This window comes from Vidua chalybeata, chromosome 21, assembly GCF_026979565.1.
Source record: "Vidua chalybeata isolate OUT-0048 chromosome 21, bVidCha1 merged haplotype, whole genome shotgun sequence".
NCBI lineage: Eukaryota > Metazoa > Chordata > Aves > Passeriformes > Viduidae > Vidua > Vidua chalybeata.
Window position 1 is genome coordinate 9,425,312 of NC_071550.1, and position 18,116 is coordinate 9,443,427.

The following is an 18,116-nucleotide window of genomic DNA, read 5'->3' on the forward strand; positions in this document are numbered from 1 at the left end:
AGTGAGGAGGTGCCATGTGGCCACAGGCCCTCTCCTCCCCTTCAGAAGTTCAGTCTTCAAGCAGCTCAGGCACCCCAGGCTTTGTGCCTTTTTCTTCTAAGAGTAACAAGCAGGGAGGGCTCCTTGGAGAATTTTCCAGAAACTTCACACTTAAAAAGCACAAACAAATCCTAAAAACACCAAGAAAAAAAAATAACCCCAAAACCAAACCGACCCCAAGCAAGCTTCCCCACCCCAGGAGACAAACGAAAGGCACGAGGAAACAAAGCCCGAGGCTCGCCGGCGGCGCTGCCGGGCGCCGAGGCCCCTCGGAGCCCATGGAACAGCCATGCCAGCAGGATGGGCCATGCCAGCAGGATGGGCCATGCCAGCCCGCCCGCACGGGGCAGCCGCGCGCAGGAATATCCAAACAAATGAACAAACAACCCCGGCCATGCTTCCCCGGCCTCTGCTCCTCCTCTCCTCTCCAAGGCTTCTCCTTCCCCAGCAGGACGCAGCCTGCCCTGCCAGGGCCTCGCCAGGCACGGGAGGTGGACGGACCCTGCGGTACCTGCGGGCAGCTGTTGTCTTCTTCTGGTGAAGACTCCAAGAGTTGCATATTCCAGATCCTCATGAGCAGTGATTCAGTTTCTGCTCATGTGATAAAGCTCCCTCTACAGAGTGAGCATGCCCAGAAGAGCCCATTTCACTGCTCCCTCCACTGCAGCCATTTCACAGAGAACCTGCCGGCTCCAGGGCGTCCATTGGAGCGCGATTATCCCGGGCATCCCGGGGACGCACCGGTAATGCAGATCATCTGTCAACTTTCTGACAGGGCGCCAGGCCTCAAAACTGATCACTCGCCTGAAAAAAAGAGAAAGCTTTTTAAACCAGAGTGCTGTCTCGTGGCCTTCAAGAGTAGCACTTGCCCGTGGGACAAGGAGAGGCAGGAGGGACAGGGAGGGATGTGAGTGGCTTGGGGATGTCCCCGGGCTGATTTTGTTGTGCTTAACGAAGTCCCCGACCTCTGAGAGCTGGGATGAAGGCACATGGGTTAAACTGATGCAGTGAGCAGTGTCCAAGACAGCGTCTTCGAGATCTGAACTGCTGATCTGAAGGGGAGATCATTTTCACTTTGGGGATTAATAACCTGACCTGGTACAACTGGCTTTGAAAGGGTATCACAAACACAGTCATGGAAAAGGAGGGGGGGAATGAAATGAAGGGACATCCTCATGGATCCATCCTCATCCTCACCCTAATGAAGAGATAGTTCACTACGAGGCACAGGAGCTCTAAGCTCAGCCTATGTCAAACCCTACAATACTGCTGGCCCCAGCCAGCAAGATAACAGAAGAAATTTTAGCTTCAAAATAAAAGTAGTTTGTCCCTGTTCCACTTCACAATTAAGCATAAACTCTTGGCAACCTTCATATCTGCTCAGGCTCCCAGTAAAAGTGCCAGAGCAGCTCGCAGGAACATCTGTAAGCAGAGCTCGGCTGGAAGGGATTCAAGGAAGACTGGCATTTATTGGAGGCAGGAGCAGGAGGCTGCTGGAGCCGGGTGTCAGGCTGGAGAACCTCCCCCCGAGCAGGGGGAGGGCGGCCAGCAACCTCGGGGAAGAGGCCAGAAGGAAGAGGAAACTCCGACATGGCCCCGTGGCACCACCCGCGTGCTCTTGGCCAAAGGAAAAACAGCTTTCCAAAAGAGGAGAGCACCGGAGAGCATCCTCCTTAAGAGAGAGTTCTCTTTAAGAGTAGAAACTACAGTGAGGATGAGTGGAGTGTAATGTGTGACAGTGAGCTGGGAGGGCAGGGAGCAGCCTCCACTCCAGGGAGGAACAAGCCATCCAAATCCGCAGGGAGGTTTGGAGGAGCCTGGGGATGATGTCTGCCCTGCCCCAGCACCAGGCGAGTCCAGGCCTCAGCACAGCACAACAGCCATGGCCGGCTCTGCCAGGCTGGAAACATCCACAAGCCACGTTTCCTCCAGTCCCAGCAGCTCTTTCACCACCGTGGCCAGGCACGTTTGCAGAGCTGCAATAATTAAAGCAGCAAAGAGCTGCTACAGATCTCCCTCGGCTATGAGGATGTTGTTTTCCTCTCCACACTCTGGAGAAGTTTCACTACTAAACAGTTAAAACACACAAGGCTAAATCGAGATGATTGAAATTCACAGGCAAGGAGTATTTGAGGTGACAGTATAAAGAAAGGATCACTCTTTCACCCACCGGGTTTTCATCTGATGTGAATCTTAAGTTTTAATATACACAAAATGAGATTTTCCTGGCCTTTCTCTCAGTCACTGAGAGGTGTAGAGGTAACTTATTTAAAGACAAATTCAAAAATCCTCAAACAAAAGCAACAAACCCCAGCTATGCAGACAGAAGTTGCATTATCCACCGCATCAAAAGATTACTGTACTTCAAACCAAAGATGGCTTTAAAACAGTTGATGTGCTGCCCTTCCTTGCAGCATGAAATTACCACGCTTTCATTAAAAGCCCAGAAATAGAAACGAAGATATTAACAAAGACGGTGTCAATGATCCACCACAGTCAACATTCCCTTTCTCAGATAAAATAACGCCAGAGAACGGCGGCACAGCCGCAGCCTCCCCACTGCATCTCCACACCAGACATGTTTTCACTGCTGAGGTTAAATATACACTGAGAGCAGATGCTACCAGAGACACTTTTTACATCTCATGGCCATCCTTGAAAGCACTAAACACTGTTTAGAAACAAAAAGGAGAAAGCAGAGCTCATCAAGGCACTGCAGATGCTTCAACAACCAACTTGAGTAAAGCGATCGATCGGCGCCGTAGCAGCATCTCTGCCACGGGGGATGCCTGGGTGTCACTCAGTGAAACCTTACATTTCTGTCATCCAAAAGGAGCAAGAAGCTTCCAGGGCACAGCCATTGGCAGTGGGAGAGGTGTCTCCTGCCCAGGACCCCCTTGGCAGGGTTCAGGTGCTGCACACCAGCAGTCACAGTCCTCTTTCCAGGCTGGCTGTGGAAGAGGTTTTGCTGATGATGGAGGATGAGAACAGGCCTGTGCCCCGAGATGCTGTGCCCTTTATTTAACACAAGTGCCCTCCAGCAGCCTTCCCACCACAGCTGACACCCCCCTTTCCAAACATTCCTGCCAGGGCCCACAGATTAGAGGGTATTTTCACTCTGCGGCTTTCCAGCCTCCCTTCTCTGACTGAAGGCTCAAACACCCCTTTCAGAAATCCCACATTTTCAGGAGGAAGGGAACAGCACAAACACCTTCCTTCACAAAGGACACCAGGTTCCTCAGGGCTCTTGCTTAATGACACCATTAAGTCCAGCATTTTCACAGCTCCCTTGCAGGGGAAGCCCAAGTGGGAGGCAAAGAGAGGTTTTTCTTTTTATAGGAAGAACAAGATTTAGCTCTGCAAAATACAGAGGGTTTTCCTTATTTCCTTTCTTCCATCAGGCTCCTCTTCTTGCAGACTCTCCAGCTGATCAAATCTGATGCTCCCTTTCAGCCTCCTCGGAAGCAATCCCAAAAGCTGAAGGGACTTTGGATATGAGATGAGCATTTCTGCTGGAATCCTGATTGTTTCTGCACTGCTATAAACCATTGTCCAGCTCCACCACAAGCTTTCAAACATTCCTTCTGCTCTTCAACTGTTATATACAACATTTCTTAATCAGAATGTCCCAGGACATACTGGGTATCCCCAGCACCCTCCAATGTCCACCTCCAGGCTCAGGTAACAGCTTTGAAAGAACAGGCAGTCATTAATGCATCTTTTGGAATCATAGCTTTCCCCATCTTTCAAAACCTGGCTTCATGTCCCTAAAGCTTCCAAGCCATTTCCCTTCCTCCCCCCTTTTCCCCAGCAGAGTTGAAAACTGGTTTTACTTAATAGGAAACCAGAAATGTTCCCTGGGATGCTGCATTGAGTAAATCATACATGCTAAAAAGGAAAAAAAAAAAGGAGAAGAATAAAGATCCTCTTGGCCAGCAATTGAGATGTGAGCTCTCTGGGAGATGATGCTATGTTTTGATAAGAATATGCGTTGAATATTTCATTTACAGGGCAATCCTGGAACTTTATTTAGCAGCATATTGGCCAGACAGCTGTAATTTAGAACATACTGTATTCCTAACCATTCCCAATTATAAATTCCTTCAGCTTTAACTTACAGTAACCACAGCTCCTTCTATTTTGGAGCTCTAAATCCACCATTTCTCCCCTTCATTCAGCTTTGGCATATCAAGAGCTCCTACAGTACAAACACAGCCTTGCTGGAGAAGGGTCCTAAATCCAGCATTCTCTACCCACAGCACAGCGAGCAGGCTCATGCTTCCAGCACACTCACTGCTCCACAGACCAATGTTTTATTGGTTTATTTGGGGACAGTGGCCCCATTTGTCAGTGCAAAGCCATCCTGCAGTGCCCTGTCGGCAGCAGGCTGGGAAAATGGCTGTGCACATTCCATCCTCCTCCTGCTGCAACAAGCGCTGGAGATCCTGCCAACAAGCCTCACATGTTCAGCATGGCCCTGTTCTTTGACCTCACACCTATTTTTTTTAAGGATTAAGGCACTGACATGAAAATAAGCAAGCTCTTCACTGGAGGAGAATCAGTGCTCCACGAAGCCTTTGTGTCTCTCCCCAGATCATGAGCTCCTGTGGAACAGCGCCTGTTGACGGCTCTCCCAGCCATCCTGCTGACTTTATCAAATTTCTGCAAGGAACAGAAGGAGCAGATGAACTCTGTAAAAACAAAGCTCCTGCCTCCATGCAAATATCCCTGGTAAAGAGGAGCAGAGAAATAGAGCGAGCATGATGTGTGTACGGAATTGGCTCCACAAACGCTGCTTCTCAGCAACTGCCATAAGGTGGCAGTGGGTCTTTAAGGCTACCTTACACCTTCCCACAGCACAATAGGAACCAGCACACCAGTGGGTTTCCAGCAGCTGAAACTGATTAACTCAAATTTCCTCATCAAGGGAACCAGGCCCTCCATGAAAACTTGGGGCTGAGATCACCTCCACTGCCAGAGTCACACAAGGAGGAAAAGCCAGGGGGGTGAATTCTGCAAAGCCATAAAGGCAGCCCCCATCTGAGCCAAAGAAAATCAACCCCTTTTCCCTCTCACTGTACAATCACAATGCTGTTTGTTTTACAGAAACGCTTCTCTTTGTGCATTCATCCAGCCATAAACAAGCCAGTGACCATTAAAGAGTAGGAGAAGTTCTGCCTGGCCAGCAAGCTGGGCTCCAGCAGGATTTTATGCAGGGAACATAAAATCCAGCCCAGTAAGCAAGCTGTCACCAGCTCAGCACTGGGCTGATGTAGCAAAAGAGGCCCAGAAAGCACTGAGGAAGAGTTGGGTTCACAAGAAAGATGGAATCAGGCAATAAACAGGCAAATTACTTTAGGTAATGAAGTGACTCATCATGCAGAATGCACATCACCTGGGACACAGCAATAAAATCAAATCCATGCCAGTCACCCCCTGAACTGTGCTGTGAAAAGTGGCCAGAGATGCCCTGAAGGAAGAGCTGATCTTACAGCACACAGATATTTCTGCTCAGAAAGTCAAACCCAATAACTCTGTACCACCCAAGGATTCCCAGTGCTGACAGAGCAAACCCCTCGCCTTACCTGTACCTACAGCCAGGCCAGAACACGGGTGGGTGTCCCCATGTGTGAGGGGACAGGTCAGAGAGAGCTGACGTCCTCCTGCTCCACACCAACCCAGAGCTCCCCTACACCTCACTAACACAAACACCCAGAGCCAATGTAAATGTTTTATTGGCACCTCACCACGCAGCGTGCTTGTACAACAACTGGAGTCAATCGGCTCATGCAGCACATACCTGCTGGTGCTTACACATTCCTTGTGAAAAGCTGGCAACTACAGGTGAAATCCAAGAGCCCAACCGAGCACAACTCGCACTGCCTTCCCCTAAACCCACTCACCAACACATTAAACCCCAGCAAGAAGCACAGAAAAATCTCTCAGCCAAAGGAACAAACGTGCATATTCCCTCCTCTCCATGCCACTTTGGAGGACCTGATGTGGCAAGGTTTGTTTGCCATCACTGGAATGCAAAATAAGTCTGAAAGAGGGGAGTTTGAGTTTAACGTTCTTCCACCCTCCCACAATCCCAGAGGATCTGGGTTTAAACGGCCCAGAGCAGGTCTGAGCCCTGCGAGGCTCCCCATTAATAACAATTAGCGCCCGAGCCCACGATGAGACGCAATCACGTGCCTGCCAATATGAAGGCTCAGCCCTGGCTGCAGCCCCTGCCTGCTGTCACCTCATGTCACCACCCTGACATTGCACAGGTCCCTTCTCCACGCAGGCCCGCCAGCCAGCAAAGGTCAGTATTCCAAACCCCTCCCCGCGGATCCGCAGGAAGCGTTTGAAGCCATCTCGTGTCAGTGGTTTAACTACGCTGCTTTTGAATCAATTCCAACAGTTTGCACTCCATCCGGTCTCCTGGCTGCCCCAGCCCAGGGGCACGGCAAGGAACCGATGGATTTGCCCTACCTCCATCCCGGCTGCGGGTCCCTCCAGGTCCTGACTCCAGGCCTATCCCTCCTCCAGCCACAAATCCATCTCACTCCATGGGTGCAGCCTCCACCCCGGAGCATGCTCAGTGCGGGCTGATCTTCAGCCATTTCAGAGCTTTAATGAAATGTAAGCATAAGGAAGTGTCATTAGCACAAAAAAAAAAAAAAAAAAAAAAAAAGGAAAAAAAAAAAAAAAAGGTGCAGGATTCATCCCGATCCGGCCAACCTTCCTGTTCCCATCCTCTTGTCAAGGAGGCAAAGCTCTCACTGCAGGGATCACAGGCATTTTTAGGCAGCAAGCATCTCGTTTTAGAACAAAAGCAAGGAAAATCCTGTCTCATGCAAGCCTTGTGCAAAAGGAACATTTCCCAGTGACATTCAAACCAGCCAATTTGTCACTCTGGGCCTTCCACAAATTACAATATTTTCATGAAATACCATTAATATTATTTTTTCCCTCAACAGGCTTCAAGCAAGGCTTTTAGCTGGCAATGCAAATAGTGCTTCCCAGCCACCTTAAAGCTAAACCTACCCCAGCCTACCCTGAACTCCTTGAAGGTTATTTTAACTCCATTTGCAAGGAAGTTAAACAGCAGGATGAAAGAGAAGGAAAGAGACTGCAGTGTAACATACTTCATGCTACACTTTCCTAAGGACCTGAATTTTAAGAGAGGTTTGTTTTTCACTGAAATTCCTCCATCATTGCCTTGTCCCCTCAATGCAGTAGGAATGTTTCAATAAAGAATTAATAGAGCATTTTTTTTTAAATCCTTCCCAGGTTTTCAAACAACAAAACATGAAAGACACACATTGTTGGAGCACACTTGGGGAATAAAGCCCTGCACACTCTGAATGATGTGCACGTGGAGCTTGACTATTCCTTAAAAATTTTTATTTCCCCACATATCTTTTGCATGTCCCCTACAGATCCTTTCCAGCTCACTGAACTATCCCAGAAAGCAAAGACAGTTGGCGCAAAAGTAAAGCTTTGCCAGGGCAAAAATTGGTTATTCAATCCCAACGAAGTTGGAACATATATATCCTGTTCCTCTTGTTGGGCCCAGGCCAAAACCAACTCTGGATGCTGAAATCCGTGAATTGTGTGTGCTCTGCCGAGCGACGTTCGCTTCCCGTGGAACACGAGCACTGTCTGCTCCAGAGCTGGAGGAAAATTCAAAAATAAAACAAGTGACTTTATCAACACAGCGTTTCAGGAAACACCAGAGTGGCAGCTGAACACCAAACCAGCTTTTTTCCCCAACAAAACTTCCAAGGGAATCGCAACAACGCTACAGCCGTTCTGTACAACGCCACAAGCCAAGTTCAAGCCAAGATTTTCATCAGACCCCAGCACATCAGTGCCAGATGCACTACACAAACAACTCACGATGTTGTTCCCTCATCCCTTCTCTGATAAATTCAGCCCAGTCCTCAACACCAAGCCACAGCTTTTTAGCAAATTCTTTGGGCCCTCGGGAGTGCCAGGCAGCCTGGCACGCCAAGCACAGGCAAACTGCTTTTTACTAAAGTATTTTTAGAGCAAAAACATTTGGTAAAGTGACCCAGGATAAACCACACTACTTCAGTGTGCTGAGCTCTGCTCAGACCTCCCCTCCTGCTGAAGGATGTCACCAAAGGCCATTTGGCCCCAGGCTGTGCCTTCCCAGGGACCTCCATCTGGGCCCTCTGTTCCAAGCACAAGATCAATTCCCTCCATGCCACACTGGGCAATCCCAGATACCGCCCAGTGCCTTCATTAAGCACAGATTGATAAACCCTGCCAACAAATTCTATTCCCATCCTCTGCCTTGCCTGGAAATTGAAGGTAGTTTAAAAATAATATTCAGACCATAAAATCCCAAGGCATGTCTGCTGAATCGAGCGGTGTTTGCATCTCGCACAGCTCAAGCATGTCAAATTTGTTTCCTTGGAAACAAAGACCAATTTGCAAGCATTGCTTTCTTCCCTTTTTTTATTTTATGTAACGAAGACATCCATACCTGCAGCTCTTGCTGATACAAAGGAATTAAAGCAGATTCATCTACCAACAGGGTTCATAAGAGAATTATTAATGTATTTCACTAATGAACCATTGGTTTGCTGCACTAAGGGAAAACCAGAGTACATCACTATTTAAAAATCCCGTTTTCCCTCAATGGATGCACACTCGAGGCACAGCATTTATATTGTTTCCTTGGGGACAGGTAGAAAAAAATCACAGAGTGATTTCCTTACCCTGGGCTAGGGACGGTGGGTCCAGTGGAGGAGCAATCTAAGAGGGAAATCCTGTCCTGCTCCTGCCACACCACTCCAAAGGACACACAGCTCAAACACACCTGCCTCCAACACAGGCTGAAGAGGCAACACAAGCTTCATAAAAAACAAAAGTGATAACATCTTGTAGATATGTTTGGCTGTTTTAAGCCCAACTTTTCCCCAAGACACACCATAGGGAACTTGGGAAGCCAGACCTTCTGTGCAGCCATAACTCTTCTCCCAGATCCACTCCCACCTCCCAGGGAAGGCAGTAAATCCTAAAGCAATGACACACAACCTCTCTGTGAGGGCATGAAACAGGAGGGAGGGCAAAAGTGTCAGAGCTGGGTTATCCACAGGCTCATTTACAAAGGGAGTCAGAGCCCCCAGCCTCTAGAGCCTCTGTCAGGAGCTCAGCACCTCTCACAAATTCTTCAGATACAGCAAAAAACGGACACGTGAGAACAGCAAATAAAATTATGGCTCCTCAAACATGCCCTCCCCGAGGCCTGCTCAGCACAGAGGTCATTCCCAGCACTCCTGGGCTGAGGCTGGGTTACAATTTCTACCTGAGAAAGTGATCTTCACATCCAAGGGAACAGAGCTCCAAACTTCTCCTGTTCCTGTTAGGATCACTGTGTAGAAAAAGCCACTGGAGCTACACAAACAGGAGGTGACAGGAACAAGAAAACCCTCCTTCCTCCACACAAGGGACAAAGCCTCACCATTCCCTGTCCCTGGAGAATCCCAGAGTTGTTGTGAAGCCAATGGCCAGCACTAAATCTGATATAACTGTGGATGCTTCACACTTCAGGCCTTGGACTCCAACATTCCAGGTATTCCAAAGGGGTTCCAAGCTTGGCAAGGCCACTTTCCTGACAGAGCAGCCTTGCTCTCCTCTTTAACATGCCCACGGTAGGACTAACCACCTGGAGGGCAATTAGTAAACAAAAAGCACCCATAAAAACCCCAAACCCTGCTATGTCCCGCAGAACTCTCACAGGGTCTCACCCTCGAGCTTGAAAATTAATTTTTTTTTCAGTACATTCACTTGGAGAGTACTCAGCACCACCAGCTCAAGGTTCCAATCTTGCTGCTGTCAAGGAATCCTGGAAACAAATCCCCCAGACAATGTGCACCCTTTCCCAAGCACTGTAATTGCTAAATTTTATTCCAACCAATGCCATAGTCTGAAGGAGTTTTGGAGACTGTTGAATGACTTCTGGGGAAAGACCAAGAAAAGTCATCTAGTTCTTCCTGATCAAAACCAGAGCAAATACTGAAAAAACATCTAAACATCACCAGGTAAAAAAAGAACCTGATAGATACATGGTGATTTGCTCAGAGACATTGTAACAATAAATAGCACTTTATAAAGCACTTTATAATTAAAGATGGGAAGAGTAGGCAATATTAATGTATCCACTTTTGCAGATGGGAAAATCAAGGTTTGGAGACTTAACTGCCAAAAATTTCTGGAGCAGCCCTTCACAAATGTATGGAGCAGAGGAACAGGGTACAGGAGAACTCGACGTGAAGTCATGCTCAGCTGCTGATTTACTGAGTCACCTCAACTGAACAAGCTGGGCCAGCAAGGAATGTGTTTGGACAGCCCATAGGAGCTGAGTCAAATTTAAATTCCACTGAAGTCTGAGCAACTCAAGCTCCCTTCAATAAAATCTTCCATTATTTAAAAGCAACCAGAAAACCCCAAACCACATAATGTACGTAACAAACACATCAGTATTTTCTCCCTCTGTCTGATATTCCCTTAACCAACATGTTTTTGAAGGGGAGGGGAAATATTTATGGAGAACAGTGACCATGGAATCACTAAGGAGCTCTTTATGCCCATTGCCAAGTTTGAAAGTGGGTGGATGCCATGTGGGTGAATCTGTGACACCAGGACACAGGCCAGACTCATAAAAGGAGTCAGACACATTGGAATCAACCAACAGGAGCAATAAATTCTGAGAAGTTCCTTAGAAATGTTTTATCAGATAACTGGGCTGCAAGTCAAAGCCCCTGGGGCAAGGGCATGAGCTCCATTATGAGGTTTTGATGCAGATGCATGAAACACCTGGCAAAGGCTTGGGTGAAAAGATGGGATCAAACAAAAGGAAATGTGGAAATAGAGGGAGATGACACCACTTCCTATCAAATTTAACTATTGCAGGTGTGGGAGGGACAATGAGCTGATGGATGCTGAGAGCCCCAGGTGTGTCTGGAGACCTCTGAACTCAGGTTTGAATTTGGGGCGACATTCATGGGATTTATTTTAATATCCAAGGTATTAAACCATCCTATTTGCTTGAGCTCCCAGAGCCACAACAGTCCAGCCTTGCTGTATTCTGGAGAACAGAGACAAGTCTTAGCTCAAGGCTAAGACTGACGAGCTCATTGTGATGCTTCCCCACAGGAAAGCTCTGTAGAATAAAAAAATCAATTTTAAATCAAGAGTCACACCCTGATGTTGGGTGGCCAGTTCAGGTAAAGTTTTTTCAAATCTATTTTTAGAATCACAGAATATCCTGAGTTGAAGGGACCCACAAGGATCATCAATCCCACCCCTGGCCCTGCCCAGACCCCCCAACAACCCCACCCTGGGCATCCCTGGCAGCGCTGGCCAAACGCTCCTGGAGCTCTGGCAGCCTCGGGGCCGTGCCCATTCCCTGGGGAGCCTGGGCAGTGCCAGCACCCTCTGGGGGAAGAACCTTTCCTGCTCTCCAGCCTGAACCCCTCCTGACACAACTCCACACCATTCTTCTAGAAGAACATCTTCTCCCCATGTACAGACATTACAGCAAGAGGCAAATGGTCAGTACACTTTAAAATTAGGCAGTGGTTTCACAACAAAAATTAAACCACTATTTCAAAAATAACTTCTCTCCAATTCTCCCCCCTTCCCACCCCCTCTATAAAACCCATTCATTGGCTTCACAAGGAGGCACAGAGCTTCATTCTGTTAACATTTTAAACTGAAGGACTACAGTGAAACACTAGGAAGAAAAAAACCAAACCACAAATGCTGCAGTAACAAGCAGCCCTCAGAGCCGTGAACCAGAGATTGGGAAAGATGAACTTTGCAGAACGTCTGCCCAGCAGCCCCTCTCCTCCTCTGCCCACTCTTGGCCACAGGAACCAGAATCTGTTTGGGAAGCAAAGCAAGGGAAGGTAGGATTCTACCAGGGAGAAGTTCTGCACACTGAGAAAAAGACCATTTGCACTATTTTTGTTATACAAGAAACAGAAAAGGGCTGTACAGGGCCCAGACTCTCTCTCCCAGTGCTGATCTGCTGAATTCAAATGTGCATCAGAAGTATGATGGGCCTTTGGAAGTTTCTCCTCCACTCTCATACAGCCTCACCCCAGAGGTAAAACAAGAAGAAGTTATTGGTTCTGGTTCAGTGATAATAAATAAAATAAAATAAAATAAAATAAAATAAAATAAAATAAAATAAAATAAAATAAAATAAAATAAAATAAAATAAAATAAAATAAAATAAAATAAAATAAAATAAAATAAAATAAAATAAAATAGCAATAAGGATAAAAAACTAATCCTGAGTATTTCTCTTCTGCAACAGGAAGCCAAACACCAGCCTTGATCACTCCTGAGCTCCAGTTAAACAAACTCAAGGACTGCTGGAGTCAGCTTCCCTTCTTCCAGCAGTTTTGTAAGCCATTCCCTTGGTAGCTGAAAGCTCGGGAGTTTCACAAGAAACTTTTCAGCAGCTGGATCACGACCTCAAAGCCAGGCCCAGAGCAGCGCACCGAGGCAGCTTCCATAATGACTCTGCTGCACTTGGGCAATGGAGCTGCAGCAGTGTTTTCATGCAAAAGGCAAGAAAAACCAGCTGGGGGGAAGAACACGGCCCTCCAACAAAGATCTCCAGGATTCCCTGCCCATGAGCAGCTGAGGATACAGAGGCAGGCCCCAGGAGCAGAGGGGGGATCTTCATGGGATCAGCACAGCACATTCCCTACACCCACAGCCTGCAGGATGAGCCTTCTCCAGGCTCCGAGTGGAGCCCAGAGCTGCTGCATCACCTGGCAAACATCCCCCAGCTTTTAGTGCCTCCCTGGTGTGTTCAGCTCTCAGCACAGATCCCATGGGAGCTGTGGTTCTGGACTGGGAGCCACAGGCACGGACAGGGCTTGTTCAGGACACTCCAGAACATGGGAAAGCTTCGGAATAGAAGTGCCCTCATTTAGGCTGAGTGATACAGTGTGTCAAAGCAAAAAACCCTGAGGAAGGCAAATCCTTCATGATCTTTTCCCTGGATGTGCACCCTGCTCTGTTCTCCCACCCACAAGGCATTGGCAGCCCCGAGGGGACAGAGAGGGACCTTCCAGCCAGCCTTGGACAGCTGTCCTTCCCCTCCCTCCTGGGTCAGGTCTGTCAGCAGGCACCTGAGATAAACACAAATGCTTCTAAGCCTTGAGCACAATATTCCCATCCTAGCAGCAGAATTGCTCTGTGGCAATTTTCTCTCCTTTAGGGAAGGAGGAGGAAAAGCCCCACTCAGATCACGATAACAGCATCAGGCAGGTGGATATAAAGGGAATATCAGATACTGCCACCACCAATGCACTATCTCTGATATTCCCCTTTCCTGACATGTGGAAAACCTGACATATGTACAGGTCAATATTCTGTGACCTGCCTGGAGCACCAATATTTTTTTTTCCTAAGTCCTTTTTAGAAGGAACAGAGTTAAGGATCAACTCTAAAGCAGCCCAAAGTGCCTGTCATTTCAAACTGCATCTCTCCACACAGAAAAAAGCATTGCAGAAGGTCCTGTAAAGCCCTGCATATCCCTCTCTGAATTTAAACATGGCCCATTCCCAAGGTATGGGATAAATCATAAGTGGGATATCATAAATCAAAGTTTGGAGGCTGCATCCACTGCAATGCACAAGCAAAAAACCCACAAGTACACACAAATCTTCCTGCAACAGCATCATCTGTACACACCAGCCTAAATAACTGCCAGGTGTTTATACAGCAGTATTAACTCTGCAGGGAGGGAAGGAACCCACTCCAGTGATTCAAGGGATTCCTATCCATTTGTTTTTCCCAGGTTCTTACACTTCATTTCAATCCCAGCAATGCTGCCTTGCACTCAGCAGTTGACTTCACCTTCGGTCTGTCTGCTTGGGAAGAAGGAAGGTTGTTGCCATCATTTGGTTTTAAAGAGCTACTTCCCCGTGGATCCAGCTGTGCTGATTTGTACAGCTGCATTGCAATAAGATTGCAACAATCCCTCCACAATTAAGGTCAACTCAGCCTGTATCTCATTGAAAAATCCATCAAATATTTTGTCATGTATTTTTCTTGAGGTGAAAGCCCAAATTCTGTGGGAAGAACCAAACTCCACCGAGCTCGAGCCTTCCAGACTTACCATGACACAAAAATCTACCCATGCACAATTCATTTCTTTCTTGCCACATAATTGACAATTAAATGGAGGCTCTGTCTTCACTGCAAAAGCCACGTCTGTGCTGAAAGGGCTACCTGAAAATGGGTTACATGAAGGTTGAAATGATATTACCTTGATTTGCTAGGAAGGATCAAATTGGAAATTAACTTAAATTGGCTCTCAAGGTCAAAATATCCTTTGTTTTGTCTGCACTGGCTGCAGTGCTGGAATAGCCACCTGTACACAACGCTTTTGGCACTGGGGACAGTGCAAGACTGTGACAAAACCATAAAACAAGTGTGGGACACCAGCTTACACAGGTTCTTCATCCAGGCAGTTGTGCTCCATTTCCTCTCCCTTCAACCACTCTCAGGGTTTGTGGGAGACCTTCAAACCCAGGTTTCTCAGCCTGGTAGAGCCCTGTCCTCTCCAGCCTCTCTGAGATGCTCCCCGTGGAAAAAGGAAGGGTCAGTCCTTCCCACCCATCCACATTCAGGGCTCAGGGAACTTCCTTGGATCACTTTATAGTCCTTGGCCTGGAGGACAATTAAAGGAAATCTCCTGCAGCCGCTGCAGACACAACCAGCAGCATTTGCCTCCCAGCCCTTTGCCATCCCCACCTGTTTCCCACCTTCCCACCTCCATCCCCAAGTGCCTCCCCTGAACAGTTTTTGGGTAAGTTTTTCCTGTTTGCAGTTGTTCACCTGCACAGCTGCCCAGTCCCTCAGAGTTCAAAGTTTCCTCTTGTGTTTCAAAACTCTTTCCCATATTTTTAACTCCTGTATTTTCTCGCACTTCTGTTTCTAATTTATTTTCTCCATCTCACTTCTTTCTCTCTAATTCTTTCATACTCTCCTGCTGGGGCAGGTTTAAAAACAAGGACCCTGCTGCTGCTTACCTTGAGGTACAGGCAGCAACAAGGCTTAAATGCCTTAATTTCAGACTTAAGATTTTTCTACAAGCTTGGCCTAACTTGTCCTGCCCAGCTAATGATGCTTCTCTATTAAGCACATACTGCATCATGTCAGGAAATGCAGTTTTGAAGCAGTTGCCCCTATCCCACATGGAGAATGAACTGTTAAACAAGTATTACTGCAGCAAAACCAGGAACCCAACTTAAAGACAAAGAGAAAGATCCCTTTGCAGCAAATAATAAAAATAAAGCTGGTGGGTAAAACGGGGTGACACTGACACCTCCCCTTGCTCCCCACAGTGCCCCAGCTGCCCCCCTTTAAAAAAAACAGGTTTTACTGCTTCATCAAACCTCCCAAAGTTCAGAGACTCATTAAGGTCAGAAAAGTCCTCTAAGACCACCAAGTCCCAACATTCCCCCAGCCCTGTCAAGGCCACCACTACCCCACATCCCCAAGTTTTTGGGAACACATGGTTTTGAACACTTCCAGGGCAGCCTGTTCCAATGCTTGGCAACCCTGAAGAAGCACTTCCATGAGGAAATTCCTGCTGATGTAAACCCTGAGTCCCCCCTGAGGCCGTTCCCTCTCCTCCTGTCCTTGTTCCCTGGAGCACAGCCCGACCCCCCGGCTGTCCCCTCCTGTCAGGAGCTGTGCAGAGCCACAAGGTCCCCCCTGAGCCTCCTTTTCTCCAGGCTGAGCCCCTTCCCAGCTCCCTCAGCCTCTCCTGGGGCTCCATCACCTTCCCCAGCTCCATTCCCTTCACTGGACAGTGGGACCCTCCAAAGGTGCATTCCAGAGCCACAAAACCCAGCCCAAACTGGGATTGCTGCTGATTCCCTCCCCACTCTGGAGTCCTGCCTGCCCTCCCCAGTGCTCCCATTTGCTTTTGCAGAAGACATTTTCAGCAATGACCCCATTCCACTGTGCCTCCTACTTTCACTTGTTTTCTTCCATCATGAATCATTAACCATCCCCATTTATCATCAGATAGTTTTATATATATGTATATATATATAGCTTGACTTTTATATATATATATATATATATATATATATATATATAAAAATATAACTTTGCATATGCTTGAAATTAAGAGAATAAAGAAAATTGCACTGAACTTCAGGGTTTGGAGAAGTTTTTTTTAAAAAACAAAGTTGCAAAACTATCCCATAGAAAAGTATGAACTTTATACTAAAAAGGGAAAGTCAAACCTGGTTGAATTTTGAGCCTACCAACCTCCTACCCTTTTGATGTCTGACTACAAAGAGGTGTGAATGCTATCAAACCACACGCAGGTACAGGCAGAACCATCCTGCTCTGGGCTCCTTTCGATGCAGCACAAGCTGCCATGCAATTCAAAAAGCCCCAAAACCAAAGACTTTAGAAAACCTGCCCATATACCCCATTCCCCTCATTTTTAACTTGAAATCAGGGTTACAAAGCACCAGTGTAGAATTGTTTTGGCAATGTGTCAGATTTCAAATCAAACAGCCCCTCCTACCCCATTAGAAACCCTCCCACAGGGATATTTTCTAGATCCCATGTATTATGAACGTGTCCCAGGGCACAGGCAGAGTTTCATGGCTCTCTGTGCCACCCACTCCCACATTCCCAACTGCAAATTCCCTCCTTGGCACGGCTGCATTAAAGCAGGACCTGCCTTACCATGGGGCAATTAACAACCTGGGGGGAAATAAATAGGAAATAAATGCTCAGCAAGCCAAAGTGTCCTTGCAATCCATGGCCTTCCCTCCTGCCACAGCACTTTTAGACACAGAGGCTCCATCCTGCCAGAGCCACCAGCACAGGGATAAACTAAGCAGGAGCCAGGCACGTTCAGAGCTGTTTTGTCCCAGGAAATCTTCAGGAAACCCCAACAGAGCAAAGCAGCAGTAGGAAAAACCTCTTAGGGCAAGTCTGGGGTGACAAATCCCTGTGGCCAGGCTGGGTTTTTACATTCCCTACAAGAATTCTGGAGGCCTACAGAGGTGTATCCATAAGCTCCACAGCTTGGAAGGGGGTGAGGAGGATGCTCAAAGGGAGCAGCATCCTACTGGCACAACACAAATCCATCCCCATCCCATGGTGGGATGGAAGAGCCAGGATGCTCACAGGGGCAAGGAAGCACCTTGAGAAGAGCAGGGACAGTTTTTAAGCACTCCCGATTGTTCCTTGGAATAAAATATTTTTAAAAATTGCTCATCGAGCGATTCAAATGTGCAAACATTTTGCTTGGTGTTCCGACTGCCACATTTAATATCTCAAACAACATCCAGGCCAATATTGTTGCTTAATTTAACATAACTGGATCCTGAATGCATTTCTAACAGATTAAACCACAGAAATATCCACATGTTTTAATGAGGATTTGGCACTACTCGGAGCCAAACACATTTTAGCAATATTTTTGGACTACAAATTCTTTCATAAGAAAAGAAAGCCCACTGGTAATGGAGCTGCATTCCCTGCATTTCAAGCCTCTTTGGATTTATGTAAATTGAAAAACTGAAATATTTAGTGCTGTTATAATTCAAGCAACATCTGGACAATTTTCTTTGCCTCGTAAAAGATTTCAGTCAGCTTTGCAGAGGCTCAGGCCATGTTGCTCAGCAGAATGGCTCCTTTTGCATTTGCATGCTTCACTTCCATTCTGCAGTTTCTATGCCAACAAGCATTTGTAACTCTTTAAAAAGCACATTTGGAACTGGGGGGAGATGGAAGATTGGAAATGTGATAAAGATTTGTTTGTTTTGGGGGGTTTTGTTGACAGTGTTTCCCTAAACCTAAATAATCTTTTTTTTTTTTCTTTTCTATTTTTGAGCCCTGGAAACCTCAAAAAGGCTCAATAACCATCACTGCAGCCATGGCAACTCTTCCACCTGCTTCAAAATGCAGCAGTGACTTGGTAAGAGGAGTTTGTTCAGTCAATTTGATGTATAAAATATATATATAGATGTATATTATAAATGTATATTAAATGTACA

General features: G+C 47.0%; 1 protein-coding gene across 6 annotated transcripts in view; it reads right to left on the reverse strand.

Moving 5' to 3' along the window:
* EHMT1 (euchromatic histone lysine methyltransferase 1) overlaps positions 1 to 18,116 on the reverse strand; it is a 98,958-nt gene that overhangs the window by 72,268 nt on the left and 8,574 nt on the right. For 4 of the 6 annotated variants that reach the window (XM_053962359.1, XM_053962353.1, XM_053962358.1 and 1 more), the window contains exon 1: positions 551 to 621. The exons of 1 other annotated variant lie outside the window; for it this stretch is intronic. In XM_053962359.1, the coding sequence (XP_053818334.1) occupies positions 551 to 613 (63 nt within the window). In that variant the 5' untranslated portion in view covers positions 614 to 621. Of the gene's footprint in view, positions 1 to 550; positions 622 to 6,516; positions 6,591 to 18,116 lie in introns of those variants that run through there. One more of the 6 variants, XM_053962355.1, reaches the window with a different exon arrangement.